Below are 20,378 nucleotides of genomic sequence, written 5' to 3' on the forward strand. Positions count from 1 at the left end.
TCTCACCCGGTGCCGGGCCTGGGGCTTCCGGACTTCAGCGCATAAGAGATAAACGTCTATCGTTTAAGCCCCCAGCTTGTGCTATTTGTTGTGACGGCCCGAGCAGACTGACATGTCTGGGGCGCTCTGGGGCGCCAGCCCCCCATCACCCTGGCCCCGGGTGGGGCACACGGCGTAGGCCCCAGCCAGTTAGTGCAGACCTGGCCACTGCGATGGTCGCGGTGGGCACGCGAGCCGAGCCTGTCCATCGGGGTGAATCTGGGGGCTCCGTGCTACGAATGTGGAATGCCTTTCTCCTCTGTACCTAAGCTGCCAGCACAGGGCGCATCTCCCCACGTGGAGGGCTCAGGCTGCCTGAGCCCCAAATATCCACCCTGCCCATGGCCAATCCCGAGCCCTCCCACTGTGACCTCGGCCTTGGACCTGACACTGGTTCTGGCCAATGGGGACGAGCGTGGAGGCCACCAGCCAAAGCCTGCAAACTGCACGCACCTGTCCTGGTGCCCCCACACGCATGCGGTGCGCCCCGCTTGGCCTACTGGCCACATGCACGCCCACCGGGGAGCCGCGTCCCCACAGCTGACCTGCAGCCAGCCCGACACGCACCCAAGCCCGGATGAGAGCAGGAGAGACGCTGCCCTGGCTGCCCGCCCCAGACGATGGTGGACAGCCGAGGCTCGCAGCTGCCGCTTTACCACACGGCGGGACAGCTGCAGGAGATGCCGGACGCAGGCACCCCACCGACAAGCCCCCACCTCCGGCTTAGCCACGCTGGACTGTGATTCTAGACACGTCATCTCATCTCAGCCCACAGCCCAAGAACGACGCAGAAGGGCCAGCGCCCGGCTGCTCACTACAAGGCTCGCCAGGAGTTTTTTTATTTTTTAAACATTTTTTTAAAGATTTATTTATTTATGAGACCCAGAGAGAGAGGCAGAGACCCAGGCAGAGGGAGAAGCAGGCTCCCTGCCGGGAGCCCTATGAGGGACACAATCCCGGGACCCCGGGATCATGCCCTGAGCTGAAGGCAGATGCTCAACCCGAGCCACCCGGGCGTCCCTCGCCAAGAGTTGAATGGTGAGTTTACGAAGCACGAGGAGCACACAGAGCCCTCAATGCGACATTTCCAGCACTAGCGGAGGGTCCCGGCTGCCATTGGGGGCCGCGGGGGGCGAGACGGGGCCCGCGGGGTGTCTGTCTCCCCTGTGGCCTCTCGCCAAGGGGCCGCCCGGCTCACCTGCCCCGGGGTGTCGGCGCGGGGCTCCCCACGGGCCTCTGGGGCACTGAAGACCTTCCCGTAGTACTCGATCAGCAGCTCGGTGAACAGGTTCAGAGGCACGAGGGCGCTCAGGGAGGACGCCCCCTGGGACGGCCAGATTAAATTCAGCCCGAAGACACACGCCAGGTTGGAGCTGTTCATCTTGTTAAAAATGCTCTCCCGGGACACCTGGAGGACACACCCAAGACCCGGGGAGTGACTGTGGGCTCTGCTCTGGCCTTGTGCAGCCACCTCGCTGCAGAAGGAAGGACTCAGTCTTGATGCTCCGGGACACTCTGGCTCTGACCGCCCGTGAGCTCCTTCTGGGATCTCCTCAGCACCCCCGTCTTCTCTTCCATTCCAGAGGACTGGGGAGGTCCCCTCAGGGTGGGGGAGTGCAAGCTTGGTGTTTGGGGTCACCCAGCCAGACCACGTCCCTGGTAGTTACACTTGGTGCTTTTTAAAAAAGATTTTATTTATTTATTCATGAGAGATGCAGAGAGAGGCAGACACACAGGCAGAGGGAGAAGCAGGCTCCATGCAGGAAGCCTGATGTGGGACTCGATCCCAGGACCCCGGGATCATGCCCTGAGCCGAAGGCAGACGCTCAGCCCCTGAGCCACCCGGGCGTCCCTCTGATATCTACGCTTTGGCTGATGAGCTGGGCATAGTCAAGACTGACTAGCACATGGGGGTCACTGGAGGACTGGGGGTGGTGGTAGGGGGAGCTGGCCTTACAGCACTTACAACCCCAAGCAGCAGGATACATCACCCATTTTACAGATGAAGAAACTGAGGCCCAGAAGGTGGCAGGGGGGCTACCTGGCCCGATCTCTTGCTTGCCTCCAGGGTCCTGGGGACCTCCAAGAATCAGAAGTAGGACAGTGCAGAGCCTCGGGGGCCATGGGAGAGCACAGGACCCGGGGGAGCACAGGTGCACGGCCCGGTGACCTCCTGGGGATCTGGTGAGGATGCCCACACTGCCCAAGCCCTGCCTCCGTGACACAGGCAGCCCCCAATCCCCTGCAGGAGCCAATGCTGTGCAGGGCCAAGCCCTGTGGACGTGTTAACGTCAGTGCCCTGGCGGAGGACAGAGAACAAACCCATCTCCAGCTCATGACAAAGAAGTAGAAAAAATGATTAGGATAACTTCATTTTCGGCTTCTGAGAAACAATATCAAGTGATAAAGAGGGAGAACGAAATAGTTTTTTTATTTTAAAGCCATGTTTACACCCAACGTGGGGCTCAAACTCATGACCCCAAGATGAATAGTCTCCTGCTCTACCGACTGAGCCACCCGGGTGCCCCCGAAATAGTTTATTTTTAAAACTAAGAGGTGGTGGGAACACCCAGGTGGCTCAGCGGTTGAGCATCTGCCTTCAGCTCAGGGTGTGACCCCGGGGTCCTGGGATTGAGTCTCGTATCGGGTTCCCTGCATGGAGCCTGCTTCTCCCTCTGCCTGTGTCTCTGCCTCTTTCTCTCTCTGCGTCTTGTGAATAAATAAAATCTTTAAGAAACAAAACACACACACACACACAAACCTAAGAGGTGGGGTTTGACAGGCTCCAACATGTGACACTGGCTGTGCCTGGGGGTCCCCTCCCCTCCCCTGGTCATCACATCCCCAGGCCACCTGCCATGGAGCAGGGCTCCCACAGAAGCCCCGAAGACCCTGGGCCAGCCCCTGCCATGGTGTCACCACACCGTGGGGAGTAAGAAGCTCTGGCCCGTGCCCCGTGGTTGGGAGCCCCAAGGCCCAGCACTGCCTCGTTCACACCTGTACCCGACACTGCCTACGAAGGGCCTGGAGAGGTGAGGTGTTCCAGGAAGGGTCATGTGACAGGATGGTGGGTCTGGGAGCAAGGTGGGGGCCCATTTGGATCTGGTGACCTCGCAGACCACTGCTCCCTGCCCGGACTGGGGAGCGAAGCCTGGACCCAGAGCCAGGACAGGTGTTTCTCTCACTGTTCATTTTTACGCTGTGCAGGGGGCTGAATGGCAGCCCCACAAAACAGGGGTCTCCCTGGGACCTGTGGGCGTAGCCTTACGTGGACAAAGGGTCCTTGCCGGTGGAATTAAGGGTCTCAAAGTGAGATCATCCTGTTCTATCCAGGACTCGGACTAAATGCAATGACGGGCACTCTTATAGGAGAAAGCGCAAGGAGACTGGCCACACGGAGGGGACAAAGCCACGTGGAAACCGAGGCAGGAGTGAGGCGGCCACAAGCCAAGGGACGAGGGGCCACCGGGAGCGGGAATGGGCAGGACAGACCCTCCCCTAGGGCCTCAGTGGGAGCACGGCCCCGTCCACACCTGGCTGGCCTTCTAGCCTCCAGGAGCGTGACGATAGATTTCTACTGTTTGAAGCTGCTGCCCAGTCCGTGGCCCTGGGTTACGGCCACCCCAGGACACTCATGGCCTCTCACAGGAAAGGCCCGCTCGGGCTGCTCACACCCACGTTGCACCCGGTGCCCTGGCCTGGGGACACAGCCGCCTCCCCTCCACCGACGGGCCATGCAGGAGATGACGCGGGAGCAGGGGACCCCTCCCCACCCAGCAGGTCTTATCAGTAAGCGGGGGCAGCCACGTGTGGGGCCAGCAGGGGAGGCACAATGGACCCTGCCCAGCAAAGTCAGGCCTGGAAGTCCTCTGGGCTGAGAGGGAGCCCCGAGCCCCTAGGCTGCATGGGCACCATGTGCAGGAGGGTCCCCCTGGGCCAGGCATGGAGTTTGGGCCTCCCCCTCCGCCCACCCCAGCCCCGGGGCCTGCTTTGTCCACTCACCTCATGCAGGAAGCCCATGAGGTAGCTGAGGACGGCATAGTTGTGTTCTGGAAGGCTCTGCAGGATCTGCCGGCAGCGCGTCACCCGCAGGCTGCTCTCCACACCTACAGCGGCACAGGGCTCTCCCTGAGTCCTTCCCGAGGGGACAGCACGGGCGCAGAGAGGAGGACAGCCCCGAGGACGGACTGTCCCGAGGTTGGGCCTGGAGCCCTTGCTCACTTCCCGGCCCCGTGGCTGTTCCCTGCTGAGCCCTCCGTCCCGAGAGCTCCAGTCCCTTCTTCACACCGCCTCGTGCACCTGCTACCTGCCAGAAAGCCCGCAGAGCAAGTCACTCAAGCTACACTCGGGAATGGCCTAGACCACGGTCGGCAAACTACAGCCTGTGGCCTGGTGGCCCACTTCCGTCAAGAAAGCCCCAGAGCCACACCCACTCATCTGTACGTCCCCGGTGGCTACCGATGCGGGACAGAGCTGAGCGGTGGCGACACAGACTGACTCACGGAGCTGAAAGATGGGCTCGTGGCCCTTTACAGAAAGGCCTTAACCTGTGAGTGATTCCCTGTGGCTCAGGGGCCCACACCCACTGGGGGCCTGGGGGAGCAGCCACAGACTCAGACCCCCCCCACTCTCCCCGTAACTAAAGCCTCCACTCAGCTCCATAAACCATAAAAAGTCAAAGTGAGTGCAGCCCCAGTGGCTCAGCGGTTTAGTGCCACCTCCAGCCCAGGGCGTGATCCCGGAGACCCGGGATCAGGTCCCACGTCGGGCTCCCTGCATGGAGCCTGCTTCTCCCTCTGCCTGTGTCTCTGCCTCTCTCTCTCTCTCTCTCTCTCTCTCTCTGTGTCTCATAAATAAATAAATAAAATCTTTAAACAAAACAAAACAAAAAAGTCAAAGCGACGCACATCCATGATTCACAGGGTGCTCACCGTGCTCCGGCTGCAGACACGCGTGCACACACATGCACACACACACGCACACATGCACTCCCCACTCTTCCAACACACTAACCTCCCCCAGCTAAGCCCTGAACACTGGGTGCCTTCCAAACACAGTCCCCGCTGCAAGCACAAACTTCCCCACTCTGCACGCCCTCGTTAGCCTTTTAATAAAAGCTATTCTTTAAAAAAAATTAAAAATTTTTAAAAAGCCATTCTTTTCACGAACTCAAGCTGCCGTAGGTAATGCCAGGGTAAAAGGAGTTCTCGTGAAATAGTATTTCCCAAGAAACCAACAAGCTCGGAGGACACCGTAGTGTGGCCTGGACCTCAGGCTCCTGACCTCAACCTCATGTTCCCAAGAATTGTGGTCCCAGGGCACGTCCTCGTACTGGGCCACCTCCAGCTCCCACTACGGTCCCCTGGAGAAAGAGCACTCGGGGGCGAGTGAGAGGGAGCAGCCTGCTGACTGTCCCCGGTGCTCAGCGGTGCCATGAGCCATGCCACTCACTTTATGCACATGTAACCCTCCAAGCAGCCCCGCTTTTGGAAAGTGAGCTCAGAGAGGTTAAGTGACGCGCCCAACGTCACACGGCTAATGCCTGGTGAGGCCCAGACATGGCTCAGCGCTGAGCCACGCTCTTAACCTCCTTGCGGCACAGGAGACGGTCGTCCTGGCTGTGACTTCCTTGTGCCCTGGACACTGCAGGCCCCCGGGGAGCCCATTCCTCCTGAGCGTACCCCCGAAGGCCTCGCTTTCACATCACTTCAAGGAAAAACCCACCCCACCCGAGTAGGGCTGCCAGATGAAACAGAGCACACCTAGTTAAATGTTCATTTCAAATAAACGGCTAATATTACTTATATTTTTTAAAAAATAGTCCTTGTATATGGGAGAATCAAGTTGAGGTGAGCATCCTGTATTTTTTATTGCTGAATCTGGCAACCCTGCGCCTGTCACCACGCAGCCGGGCCGAGTGAGACCATGGGGTCTTCGGCTTCTGGAAGCATTTCAGTTTCTCCACGAGTGGAACTTCAGGATCATCTGAGTCCTGACATTAGCAGGTGGCAACACAAAACTGGAACCGCCCCGAATGTTTACCCAGAGTGTAACACGGTTGATGGAATCGTACACAAGCATTAAAGAGATGAGTAGATACGCACACGAGGAGGGAAGGAGGAGATGAGTAATGTCAGAAAACACTGAGAAAGCCAGGCTCGAAGAGCGCGCGAGAGGAGAGGAGCATCCCTGGCCGAGGGGCGAGCGCACGTGGAGCCGCCGCGGGTGGCCACTGCCGTGGGACCGCAGGGGTCGGCAGGGACTCCCATCCCATTACACAGCCTTTGCCCTGTTGATGTTTGGGATGGTTTGTTCTTTTACACTATGCGCTTGTGTTATTTCCATCATAGTATAATTCTTAAAAATTCTCAACATCAGCCCCCAGCCCGGCCCCACTCCCTGGTGCAAAGGGGCCACTGGTCGAGCTTCACCCCTCACAGACTTGATCTTTCTGTGGCCAGATCTGTACCCACGGGCCGTGCCTCGATCCCCTTAGCTCGGCGTTCCACGGCAAAAATCCGGACCATCTGCATCACCTGGGAATGGGCTTAGAAATGCAGATTCTTGGGCCACTACCTGGACCTGCTGCATCTGAAACCCTGGGGTGGGCCCCCGCAACCCATGTTTTCACAAGCCCTCTGGGGGGCCTGGGGGAGTCCGAGAACCTTGGTGGCACTGCCAAGCCTCCACCTCTGCTCGCCGTCCTGCCCGGCCTGCCTTTCCCCTGCTTCCCTTCCTGTGAACGCCGACGCCCACCTGGAGACACGCTGCCCCCGCGTGAATCCCCCACACTTGGCTCAACTACGCGCCTGTCCCCGCAGCTAGCCCGGTGCTCCTGACGAGCAGGGCCCGCGTGGTCACCGCCCTCCTGTCCACGAGTGCCCAGCACGGGACCTGGCATAAGGAAGTCGCAGCCAGGACGACCGTCTCCTGTGCCGCAAGGAGGTTAAGGGCGTGGCTCAGCGCTGAGCAGATCTGCGTCCAGGTCTGGGCCTCACCAGGCATTAGCTGTGTGACTTTGTCACTTAACCTCTCTGAGCTCACTTTCCCCATCTGCATAAAAGTGGGGCTACCTTGAGGATTAAATGTGCATAAAGTGCGTGGCTCGGCTCAATGACACCAGTGAGCTCTGGGGACAGCCAGCAGGTGCCCGTGTCAAAGATGAACAGATGTGGGAGGAGGCCGGTGTGGCCCATGCCACGCTCCCACTGTGCCGAGATGGCTGGCACTTTACAGGGAGAATGAGGGCACACGGAGGGACACGCGGGAGACAGCGTCAGGGCAGGGGGTTAGGGAGCGTGACCGGGCCCTCTGGGTGTGTTGATGGGAGAAACACACTCACAGGAGGGGGCAGGGGTGCAGGCTGGGGTGAGGACGCTGGGATCTCCCCACATCTCAGGGACGGCTCTGGGGTCCCCGCGACAGTCCTGAGGGTAGAAGACTCCCATCCCCAAGGGCGGAGGCAGGGTTTCTGAGTGCAAGCTGTCTCCGGTAACTGTTCTGAGAAGGTGTGAGGGCATCTGCCCACACCTGGGGGGCCTTGGGCGGCACAGCCAAGTCTCCTACCCCCATCCCCTTTCTAGATGCAGAAGCAAAGGTGCTGGACAGGGGGAGCTCCTCCAGAGCAGCTGGGAGGGCAGGGAGGCAGCGCCCTGACTAGGGCGGCGTGCCCCAAATCCAGACGCCCCCTGCCACCCCACCCCCCAGCCCAGCTGCACCTGACAACCCCGCCCCCTCCCCACGGGCAGCGGAGGCCCGGCCTGGCCGTGGTCACTGTGGTCCACGGGGTCAGGTCCCAACAGGAGGATGCCGGGCCGCCCCCGCGCCCCCCAGACTGGCCCTGGGCTGGCTCCCCAGGGCAGGCACCTACTGGTGATCTCGAGAATCTGCTCATAGGCCTTGAAGGTCAGCAGTGGTTGGGGCAGCTCTCGCAGAAAGGTCTTCAGGATCACGGCAGGGAGGTGGATGTCCCCGTAGTCATCAAAGTTCACGGGCTTCCCTGGATGCAGAGCGAGGTCTGAGTTTACAGGGCTGGGGATTCCGCTTCACGGTGGCTCTGGCGCACAGGGCTTTAGAACCCTTGACATCCGCTGGCCTCGGGGATGCTGCCACCGCGCCCTCCTCCGCTGTCCAGGTCTGGGGCACGCCACTGACCCCCACTGTGTAGTTTGGTCCCAGCCAGGAGGCGGGTGCCCAGCACCCAGGACAGAGGAGGGCCAGCCCGCAGGACCCCATGACGGGCCTGTCACCGGACGGGACAAGGCATGACTGTAAGGAAGGATGAGAGCGTGCGGCGCCCCACGGGAGCCTCCCTGGTGCAGCTGAGAAAGCGGTGCCAAGCCCGCCAGAGGGGCCGCCCAACGGCCACCCCGTGGAACGGTCCCCACATTCCAAGCCACAGTCCAGGCGGCAGGAGCCGAAAAGCCCTAAAGGCTTTTGTATGACTTTACCTAAAAGCAAAATGGTAGCGTGTAGCCACCTGTCCCGGGAGCCGGGACTTGGGGCTCCCCTGGGCGGCTGCCCGGGCCCTGGGCTCTTCTGGGGGTTCGGTGGGGCGGGGGAGCTACGCTACCTCGGCATCTGGGACTCTGTGGCCCTGTGGGCCTTGTGGGCCCTGCAGGGCTGCACAGGCCGCCACGTGGGAGGCTCAGCGTGGAGGGTCTCCGGGGGGCAGGCTCACCTTGATTGTACAGCCGCTGAATCTCGCGGATGGTGTGGACACTGGCCGACCTCCGGAACAAGCCTTCGGCGTGGAGTCCTACAGAGAGAGAGCCTTCAGGCATCTCACAGGTCCCCGCACATCGAGCTTCTAGAATGTTCCGACCTCCTACCCAGGCATCACCCCCCTGTGGCTGGCGGGGAATGCTCTCCAGCCTGGTTCATTCCCTCCCACCCCCACCTTCCACCATCTTCACCTTTATTTATTCCTCGAACCACCATATTCCCCATCCCCACCCGACGGCCTACTTCTGCGGCCCCCAGGAAGGGAGAACCTGGTCAGATGGACCCGGGGTCCAGCCCAACTCTGTCCGTCCAACTCCTGTGTGAGCTCGGCGAAAGCACACCGCCTCTCTGCGCCCGGCCGCCCTGTCTGCAGAGCCCCTGCCTCTGAGGGCTGCAGGAAGGACCAGCGGGCGAGGTTCGGCACGCGTGCGGCATCCGAAGGCCTCCGCGGGGGCTGCTTCCCCTCATTCCTACAGCTGCACCCTCCCCGCTGACCCATCCGCTATGGCAGCCACTGGCTGCACAGGGTGATTGGAATGCACATTTCATTAGTAACAATTAAATAAAATCAAAAATCCAGTCACCCAGTGTAGGAGACACACAGGAAGTGCTCGACTGTGCTACTGCCACCTGCCGCTAGAGGTTACCACTATGGACTCTGCAAACACAGAACCTCCCAAGTCTTATGGGACAGCACTGGGCTCCCCACCCCCCACAATCTCTTCTCGAATCTGAAGCCCAGTGAACTATTCAAGGTACACACCCAACTCTGATCGGCCTGTGCACAGAGCCATTCCGTCTTTGCAGGTTAGCTTCCCGTGGGGACTTACACGGACCCGCACGGTCCGGCCTCCCCGGTCCCCTGCCCCTGCCTCCAGTCTGCCCCGTGCTCCCTACTACTCCTGGCCCTTGCATGCGCTGGTCCCTCTCTCTCTCTTTTTTTTTTTCTGAGACACTGCAGTAAACGTTCCAAGGTGGTTCCCAAATCCCTGGACCCTGCGGGACAGACACTTTCTTCCAGGTATTCATTCAAATACTAATCCATATGCCACAGTTGAGGGACTTGGCAGACAGAATGCAGGTCCAAGGCAGCTGACCTTACCACATGGAGATTATCTTGGGTGGGCCTGACCTAATCAGGCAAGCTTTTTAAAAAGGGACCAGGTTAGGACGCCTGGGTGGCTCGGCGGTTGAGCGTCTGCCTACGGCTCATAGCATGATCCCGGGGTCATGGGATTGAGTCCCACATCGGGCTCCCCACAGGGTTCCTACTTCTCCCTCTGCCTGTGTCTCTGCCTCTCTCTGTGTCTCTCATGAATAAATAAATACAATCTTTAAAAAAGAGAACATGCAGTTCCAGGGACATGCCAGGTAACAGAGCCCCAGGGACCCCAGCCATGGTGGCTCCCACTTCTCATCTGATGCACCCCCACCCCCACTCTGCAGCACCTGCACCTGCAGTGGCCGCCCCTCCCTGGTAGCCTGTCCTACCCAGAGAACTATCCTCCTTCTCCCAGGGTGAAAGCAGCCTCCACACCTCCATGATTTCTCTGTGGGTCTGAGCTCTGGCCTCAGGAGTCTGGAGGAGCCACAGGGCTCACCCTCTCTGGTCACTGAGCACACCCACGCCATGGGCAATTGCATCTGCAAACCAAGATATCATGCACCTCCTTTTTGGAGGGCTTTACATGTATTGTGTCATTCAGGCCTCACAGCAACCCCATCAATTGGCTACTGTTACTAACCCCACTGGACAGATGAGGAATCAGAGGCCCAGAGAAGGTAAGTAACTACCCAAGGTCACACAGCTAGTACACAGTGAAGCCAGGATTCAAAGCTAGCAATCCATGTGCCTGAGCCCATCCCTGCACTGGGCTCCAGCCCCTCCAATTCCCTGGTCTGCAGGGTGCTCAGGACGTGAGATGGGCTCCCCAGGCCAGGCCCTCATGTCCCTGGCTCAAGTCAGCTCTCACTCACCTTTCTCTCTTAGGTATGTCACTGTGAATCTCAGGACAGGAGGGATGAGTTCACCTTGATTTTTGTCCTTGAGGCTGAGGGAAAAGGGAAGGAGGCAACAGTGTTTACCTGGGCAGGACGGGAGACTCTGGTCCTCTCCACACTGCTGCAAAAACACAAGCTGAGTTGTGAGGGATAAGTAGGAGCCTATGGAGGACAAAAGAGGGAGGGGAATTCCAGGCAGAGGGGAATGCACAAGGGAGGCCCAGAAGCATGAGATTTGGTCAGACTGTTGGTTCTTACTTGTCCTATCAATCCTTTAGAGAAGGGCACTGAAGTCTCCTCACAGATCTGTGCATCCATTTATTCCTCGGTTCTACTAGCTTTTCCTTTGTGTATTTTTTTTTAATTTTTATTTATTATTTGTGATAGTCACAGAGAGAGAGAGAGAATGAGGCAGAGACACAGGCAGAGGGAGAAGCAGGCTCCATGCACCGGGAGCCTGACGTGGGATTCGATCCCGGGTCTCCAGGATCGCACCCTGGGCCAAAGGCAGGCGCCAAACCGCTGCGCCACCCAGGGATCCCCCTTTGTGTATTTTAAAGCTCTGTTACTAGCACACAGATTTTTAAAATTATGTCTTACTATTATGAAATGTCCCTCTTTGTCCCTGGCTTATTCCTTGTTCTGAAGTCTATCTTGCTTAATATTAATACAGCCATTCCAGCTTTCTTTTGGTTGGTGGCTGCATGGCATATCTTTCTCCATCCTTTTACCTTTTTTAAAAAGATTTATTTATTTATTTTGGCAAGAGAGAGTGAGCACGTGCAAAGTGGGGAGGGACAGAGGGAGAGAGAAACGCAAGCAGACTCTGCAATGAGTGGGAAGCCCGACATGGGGCTCAATCTCACAAACCTGAGATCAGACCTGAGCTGAAACCAAGAGTCCAACACCCAACTGACTGCACCATCTAGGTGCCCCTCCTTTTACTTTTAATTTGCAGTCTTTTAACATTTTATATTTTATTTTTTTTAAGATTTTACTTATTTATTTGAGAGTATGTGCACAATTGAGGGGAGGGGCAGAGGGACGAGCATACTCCCCAGTGAGCAGGGAGCCCAATGCAGGGCATGATCCCAGGACCCTGAGATCATGACCTGAGCCAAAGTCAGATGCTGAACAGACTGAGCCACCCAGGCACCCCTCATTTTATATCTTAAACATCAGGAACATCTTCCTTTTCAAAAACAAAATCCAAACCGAGAATCTCTCTTAACTGGAATGTTTATGCCACTTACATTTAGTGTATTTATCAATATGGTGTGGTTTAAGTCTACCATCTTGCTATTTGTTCTTTATTAATTTCTCTTCTTTCCTTGATCTTGTTTTGCTGATTATTTTTTAGAATTCCATTTTATCTCCTTATTAATATATTAGTTGTGTCTCTTTATTTGTAGTGGGCCTAGTTTTACAATACACAGTCTATTCCTCAAATATTACACTACTTGACTTACAATGTAAGAATGTTACCACCATAAAGCTCCACTCCTCAACCACATCTTTGTGTTAATGTCCCATTGTACAGTACTCCGACGTGTTATTCATCTCCTATTTACTCATATATTTACATTTCTAAAACTCTTCATCCCTTTGTAGGATCTAAATTTCCATTTGGCATTAAATCTCTTCTGTCTGACACACTTCTTACGGTGTAGAAGTGTAGCATTTCTTACAGTGTAGAAGTGCTGGAAATAAACCCTCTCAACTTCAGTTTATCTGAGAAAGTTTTTACTGTGTATTTCATTTTTGAAAGGTTTTTACTGAGTATGTCATCTTAGTTCAGAAAAATAAAATTTGGGGGATCCCTGGGTGGCTCAGTGGTTTAGCGCCTGCCTCTCTCATCTCTCTCTCATGAATAAATAAAATCTTTAAAAAAATTTTAAAGATAAGAACTTTTAAAATTTGAAAAATATATTGCTCCACTGCCATCTGACTTGCATCTCTGTAAGAGAAATTGGCTGTCACTCTTTGCTCTTCTATGTCTAGTGTCTTTTTTTCCCTCTACTTTTAAGATTTTCTCTGTCATGGGTTTTAAGCAATTTGATTATGATGTGCCTTGGTGTCATTTTCTTCATGTTTCTTATGCTTGTGGTTCAATGAGCTCCTAGAACCTGTGGGTTTCTAGTTTTTATCAAATTTTTAAAAAGATTTATTTATTTATTTATGATAGAGAGAGAAAGAGAGAAAGAAAAAGAGGCAGAGACATAGGAGGAGGGAGAAGCAGGCTCCATGCAGGAATCCCGACGCGGGACTTGATCCCGGGACTCCAGGATCGCACCCTGGGCCAAAGGCAGGCGCTAAACCGCTGAGCCACCCAGGGATCCCCTAGTTTTTAACAAATTTAGAAAAAAACGTTTTTCAAATATTTGTTGTCTTCTTTCTGGAACTCCAATTATATATACCCTAAGCTATAATATTAATTTTTTAAAGGCTGTTGTAATATTCTAATTTATGTTTTAATTCATTATGTAATAATATCACAGTCTATTTTACAAGTTAAACATATGACTATGAAATAGAAATGGTACAACAAAACTAAACATAGGTCAGGAACATGAATTTTCCCGGCAGCAGGTGCCCAAAGGAAGACATGTTCCTTGCAGGGCCCAAAGCGGAGGCAGGGAAGGTGATGGGAACAGCATTGGCTCGTGGTGTGTGTTCTCTGCTATAGGTTGCTCTTTTTTTTTTTTTTTTTTTAATGTTTCATTTTGAATTATTTGTATGGCTTGACTGGGCCGAGGGATACCCAGCTATTTGGTTAAATATTATTCTGGGAGTGTCTATGAGGGTACTTTTGGATGGGATTAACATTTGAATCAGTGGATTGAGTAATAAAGCAGATTGTCCTCCCTAAGCAGGTGACCCTTCCTCCAATCTGTTTAAGGCCTGGATAGAACAAAAGGCCAAGTAAGGGAGAATTAAGTCTCTCTGCCTCTCTGAACTGGGACATTAGTTCTCCCCTGCCGTTGCACTCTGACTCAGACTGGAACAACCCCATTGGTTCTCCTGGGTCTCCAGCTTGCCAACTGCAGACATTGGGACTTCTCAGCCTCTGTAACCACACGAGCCAATCCTTTATAATAATTATCCTACTGGTTCTGTTTCTCTAGAGAACCTACACTAATATACTGGGTCTGTTTCTACTGATCAGTTTTCTCCTAGTTACAGAACATGTTTTCCTGCTTCCACCTTATACTTTTTCTTTGGAAACTTTATATTGTTGGCTGCTAGATTCCTTTTTTTTAATTTCTCTGAATGGAGATGAACGTTGTTCTGTCTTGCTTTAAATCATCTGGGATACTTTCAAGGACTGCTTTTAATTTTGCAAGGGAGGCTCTAGAGCAGTGGTCAGCCTAGGACTAATGTAACTCCACTACTAAGGTGGGAACTCCACCCAATGCCTTCGGTACTGAAGATCTTACTTTAGCTGGGAGAACAAGTATCGTCCCCAGCCCTGTGCAAGCTCTGAATAGTTTGGGGGCCTACTACCTTCCAGTGGTGCTTTGAATTTCCTTTCATATAGAAATCGTTTAAACAGCCAAAGACTAGAGGGGACCTTCTGCAGATGTCCAGAGCTCTCCATGCAGCTCCCTCCTCTCTAGAACTCTGTCCCACAATGTCACCCACCTACGGCCCCCCCAAACTCAGAGCTCTGTTCCCTCATGTCTGCAAAAGCACTGACTGGCCTCTCTCTGCTCTGCGGCCTGGAAATGCTCTCCAGGCAGTGGCTGGAGGAACCCCAGGGCTCGTCCCACTGGGGGCTCTTCTCTCATGGATCACAATCCCATGCTGCATGCTGCTCAATGGCTGAAAATCTTCTAGTTTCAGGTAGGGCAGTTAATTTGTTCTGGGACTCAATCGTGGCAAGAAGCAGAAGTCATCCATTTATCATTGCAGGGTTGCTGGAGGCAGAGGGGTGGCCTCAGGCCTGGCTACAATCCGTGGTACCCTTCAAGCTTCCCTGGCCCTCATTCTGCTCCATCAACAAGTAAGACCCTTGGGGTAATGGGGACAGGAATGGGGCAGGTATAGCTACCCCTCCGATTCTAACACACAAACTTGGACCTCTCCTTCTTTCCTTGGTTCCCCCAAGAACAGCCCAAAGCTCAGCAACCCCCCACTCTTTGGGAAAGAGTAGTCACCTTGCAAATACTCAGCATTACTCCTTGCTATGCGCTTGCACATCCATAGTTTCATTGGATTCCAACAGGGAACGGGTGGATGAGACAGGCTGTCATCCCCCTGCTTCACAGATAATGAACACGGAGCCTAGTGCGGGGAGACTGTTTGCACCCCATGGCTGGGTGCACAGTCCATTATCTCTCTGTGACTCCTAGAGACGTGTATGTAGTAACAGCACCGCTGTTACCAAAAATGACTGTTAAAATGTAGCCACTGGCATATGTTTTTGTTATAATGGAACACGAGGCTGGAAGTAAGCCAATAACCAAATGATGGAAAACTCCAGCAAGGGTCGAAGGTATACTAGTTGGTCTTCCGGGCCTCACTAGACCTACACTTGATGCAAAAATTTTGACTGGAACAACCTCAGGATGTTTCCTTCCTCTTTGGCACTGACTTCCCCGATGCTCAGCGAGCTCTGAGGCTCCATGTCCCCTGGTGGCCTTGAGGACGCTGGTCCAGGCCCCTCCTGCCAGCACCAGCTCTCCTTCCTCCAGCTAAAGGCATCCGTGCTTCCATGTCACGCACTGACTAGATCCGGGTCCTGGAGCTGCAGGGGGTGTTCGGGTCGGGGACTCTTTCCTCACCATCACCCTCCCACCTTGTGGGTGAGCCTGGAGGGATCCCCAGATGGAAGGCCCTGAGAACGTGGGAGGGTGTCCTCCAGGAGGTGAAGGAGGGCCTGACCAGGAGCTGTGCACTTCCCTCGGGAGCCCCTATGTTCCAGGGCAAGAGGGCCCAGCTCTGGTGTGTGGTGGCGACTCATGGCATCAGGCTCTAAGACATATATGACGTTTCTGGAATGGAAGTCAACAGTATGTGCCCCAAACCTTAAAAATGGCCATATTCTCTGATTCTGGAAATCCATCCATTCCTAGGAATTCATCCCGAGGAAATGATTCCAGATGTGTGTGTAAGGCCTGAGTCAGCCTCAATCTCTTCAAATCCGGTGTCCAACACAGGATGTGAGACACAGTAACAGTGGCTACTTGGGGGCGGATGAGAAGAGCAGATTTCTGTGCTATTTATTCCTGACACAGAATGCTGGCTGGGCACCACAGTGGGGTCAGCTGGTGCTCACTGCTAAGTCTTCCTTCCCTCTCTGCTTTGCCAGGCTCTCCCGAGGATGGCCACCTCCCTGCCTCACTGATGGTGGGCTTGGCCATGTGACCTGCTGCGGGATGGCAGCAGGCATGATGTTCACCACCTCCAAGGAGATGCTCTGAACGAGACTGCTGCAGCTGGGCTCGGCCATGCTTGCTCCCCTCCTCCAGCACGACAGCGGCTTGCACCCCGAGAGCCCACTCTTCCCACCTGGTGTCAGAAACACAAGACACACGAAGCAGAGCTGAGCCACTGCCTACACCCACACCTCACACAACCTGACCAGGAATAAACACTTTGTCACTAGACCCTGCCTGAGCCTGAGACTATTTGTTAAGCGGCACAGCCTAGGAAGAGCTGATGAATACACATGGGAAGAATGTGCGCTCTCAGGAAGCTCAGAGTCCAGCACTGCAGAGGAGGTATTTTAGGGACACACTGAGGATGTTGGATTTAGACACATGGAGACGGGATGTGCAGGGAACGCAGGGAACGTGCACGGAGGTGAGAACACAGAGGCTGTTTTGAGAAACCACTAGAACTCAGATGGGGAAACCGAGGCCCTGAGAGTTTAAGCTACTTGACCAAATGAGTGCAGAGCCAAGATGCAAACCCAGACTGGCAGGCTCCAGAATCCAGCCTCGGCACAGCAGCAGCACTGGGACATAAATGTAAGCCACAAATGAACGGCAATGAACGGCACGGACATCATCCACCCATGGCACGCTTAGCCCCCGGGAGGAGGGTTACCACCAAGACGCACAGGAAGGGAAACCGAAAGTGTGAGCTCTGGCATCAGACCTCCTGAGACCCAATCCTGGCTCTGCCACCGCAGCCGGGAGACCCAGACACACCCCTCGACCTGACCCCGCCGCCTGCCTCTATTTGCTCTTCTGTTAAATGGGGTGATCGTCGTACCTGCTACCAGGGTGGCTGAGTGAGCACGAGCAAAGCCCTTAGGACACACCCTGCGACTCCAGAAATAGTCAGGAGATGTGACCTACAGCCGAATGACATCACGCGACCCAAAGACTCAACATCTGTAAAAGGAAGAATTAAACTAAAACTCGGGATCCCTGGGTGGCTCAGCGGTTTAGCGCCTGCCTTTGGCCCAGGGCGCGATCCTGGAGTCCTGGGATCCAGTCCCACGTCGGGCTCCCAGCATGGAGCCTGCTTCTCCCTCTGCCTGTGTCCCTGCCTCTCTCTCTCTCTCTCTCTCTCTCTCTGTCTATCATGAATAAATAGCTTTTTAAAAAATCTTTAAAAAAATAAAAATAAATAAAATACAACTCACGGCACCCTCCTGGCCAAGGATGCTGTGCGGGTGGTGACAGTAAACACACATAAATCCTTGTCGCCTTCAGACTCCTTTCCTGTGAAGGCCCTGGCACGCTCACTCACGAGCAAGTGGGCTTCCTCTTGTCCTCTCTCGGGACAAGAAACTGCAGCTGGGACCCCCGGAGAGGCAGTCCCCCTTTTATCAGGCCTGCACAGCCTCCCAGCCTGGCACATGCTCACGCAGGCACACAGCCCCACATGCATCTCACCTCGAATGCTGCAGGCACAGGGAAATCCGCCACCCGCGCTCCGACTCTCCCACACCTCGGGCCTCAGTGCCGGCTCGCAGCCCGCCCTCCGCCCAGCACACCTGCCTTCCTGGCTCCGGTGCGCCCTCCCCACCCCTCTCTCCAGGCCCAGGGCACAGTCCTCCTCCAAGGAGGAGGCCTCCTCGCTCCTCTCTGCAGGGCGCAGGCTCCCTGTCCTCCGTCCCCCAGCACCGTGTGTGGACCCCATGACGCCTACGGACTTCTCGTCTGAGTCACTGTGGTCGATGACCCTGGTCACAGAGCGCCTCACCCACGGTGCCGCTAATGCTGTCGATGACTGGCCGCCAGAGGTCCTGTACTGTGCAGATGTGGCTCCAGCGCCCAAAAATGTATTAACTCACTGAATCTTTGGGAGAGTTCTAGAAGTTTCCATGATAAACCCCATCTATAGATAAGGACACCGAGGCTCAGAGGGTTCACAAAACCAGGCCATGGCCACACATGTGGAGGATCGTCAGTGGCCTGGGGGCCGCGAACGCACTCCCTTAGATGGCACCTGCAGGTGATAGGTGGGGAGGTCACTCTGGACTAGTCGGCAGGCTTGAGCTAGGCCCACGGGGGGCAGGAGGGCCAGACTAGAGAGGACAGTAGCCAACCACGCCGGGCACCACCGAGTGGGCTCAGCCGCACCACACAGAGCAAACCCGCCCGCTGAGCTCTGCCCAGCTCCTGGCCCACGGAAGTCGGGACACCAACACAACGGTGGCTGCTTGAAGCTGCTACATGCTGGGGGGCCTGGGACCCACACAGGTAAACTGGAGGATGGACAAGAATGTGCCGCCAGGGCTCGGAGCCACGAGTCTGAGCCCACAGCCCCTGCTCCTGTATCTTATTCACTCAGTTTCCACTGTGATTTTATGAGCCCAAGTTAGAGACCAGACGAGGATGCTGGGAGTGGCTTGGTGACCGGCTGGAGGCCCCACAGCCCCGAGGGGGGCAGAACTGGATGCCGGGCCCGGCCCAACCCAAATCTGCCACCGTTCTGCAGTGACTCGTCAGGTGGATGGCCACCAAATCCACCCTTCCTCGTGCTCCACGATTTACAGGGGACTCCTTACCACGTGGCCCCCGCGACAAGCACGAGAACTCCACCAACAGCACCGAGGGCCGGGGCCAGTCTCCGCAAGGATGCTCGGCCTATTAAGCCCACGCCCTGAACTGCAGTTCCGAGGGGCACACCAGGCTCAGGGGCTCTGGGGGGCAGGGTGCTATCCTGGGATCAGCACCACCGCCCCCAGGGAGCACTGGGGGTTCTTGGCACACGATGTTTGCTTGTAGCCCCTCCCCGTGGGAGACTCGCTCAGAGTAACTCAGAGCGCGTCCCTTCCCTGGTTTTGCAGGCGAGGAACGCGCACACGAGGGACTGTAGCTTTTCAGAAACAGCAGGGATGGGGAGGGAGGGGGAGCAGGCCTGCGTCGCTGGGCACCAGGCCATCCTGGATAGTTGGTCATTCATCTCTCATCCCCTCCCAGTTCCTAAATCAGGATGGTGGCTGCCACTCACCTCGCTGACCTGCGGAGGTCTCAGCCACAGAGGTGACCGGGAGGCCCCGGGCACCGGGACAACTGGGCAGTGCAGCACGCTGCCAAGTCCTTGTACCCGCCGCAGACCCAGCCTTGCGCTCTGGCTGGGGGCTTTGGTGGGGTTACCCACCTCTGCGTGGCTGGCCTCTGGGAGGTGAATGAAGAACTGGAAAATTCTGTACCATTAACGAGACCAGTCTCCAAAACTCTAATGGGGTGGGGGTTTCTAGCAAGGCAGGCTGACCCAGGTGACTGAGAACCAGAGCCCCAGGAGGCCCATTCCCACCCAGCATCATTTTCTGCTTTCCGGACAGCCACGTGGTGCAGGAGAGCAAAGACGAGGACCCAGGCATGCAGGGAAAGAGAGGAGAAAGCCAAGGCCCATCGCCTCTTTCCTTGTGACAGCAGGCCCTGGCTCAGCTGAGACCTTCTGCCCTAGGAGCCGAGCAGCTCGGAGCTGCGAGGTCCTGCTCGTGAACCAACAGCCCAAAGGGGACCTCTGAATCCATCGCCCCCACATCCTGCTTCCTGCAGATATGCGAGGAGGAGGGGAGGTGTGGGCAGGGGGACATGCCCATTCCTCCCACATGCACATAGGTTGTGTGACGATAACAGCACAGCGGGGACAAGGGATGGTGGTGAGTTTTGTACGGCGGTGAGATGATGAAGGCATCCCTGCTCAGAACCAGTCTGCGAAGAACGAAGATGTGAATTCTAACCTTGAGGCGCAAACTATCAAGCCAAGTCAAAGACATCACAATATAAGGTGACTGCACACCAGTATTTCTTAGGAATATAGATGCCAAACCATCCACAAAATACAAAATACTCGATAGCAAAGCAAATAGAGTGCCACGTAAGAAGACGATCTACTAGGAATGCGTGTGATTCATCCTATGAATACGAGGTCCATGCAACATAAAAATCAGTGTAATTACCATATTAATAAAGGACAAAAACTATGTCATCTCAATAAAGGCAAACAAAGTATAGGACCCGATCTCACATCCCTTCATAGAAGAAAAAGAAGAACAAAACCCAACCACTCAACGAGCTAGGAATGGGAGGGCTTTTCTTCAGCTGGATAAAGGGCATCTATGAAAAACACACAGCCCAGATAACATTTAATGGTGGAAAAACCCAGCCACTTCCCGGTAAGGACAGGAAAAGACACTCCTACCC

The 20,378-nt window shown here is 55.3% G+C and overlaps 1 protein-coding gene across 5 annotated transcripts in view; it reads right to left on the reverse strand.

The window, feature by feature from the left end:
* Positions 1-850: 850 nt before the first annotated feature.
* ARHGAP8 (Rho GTPase activating protein 8) overlaps positions 851-20,378 on the reverse strand; it is a 66,764-nt gene continuing 47,236 nt past the window's right edge. For all 5 annotated transcript variants that reach the window (XM_035721747.2, XM_025456779.3, XM_025456788.3 and 2 more), the window contains exons 9-13: positions 10,741-10,814; positions 8,720-8,797; positions 7,910-8,038; positions 4,042-4,145; positions 851-1,447 (exon numbers count right to left, since the gene is read on the reverse strand). In XM_035721747.2, the coding sequence (XP_035577640.1) occupies positions 1,133-1,447; positions 4,042-4,145; positions 7,910-8,038; positions 8,720-8,797; positions 10,741-10,814 (700 nt within the window). In that variant the 3' untranslated portion in view covers positions 851-1,132. The remainder of the gene's footprint in view (positions 1,448-4,041; positions 4,146-7,909; positions 8,039-8,719; positions 8,798-10,740; positions 10,815-20,378) is intronic.

This window comes from Canis lupus, chromosome 10, assembly GCF_003254725.2.
Source record: "Canis lupus dingo isolate Sandy chromosome 10, ASM325472v2, whole genome shotgun sequence".
NCBI classification, from domain to species: Eukaryota; Metazoa; Chordata; class Mammalia; order Carnivora; family Canidae; genus Canis; species Canis lupus.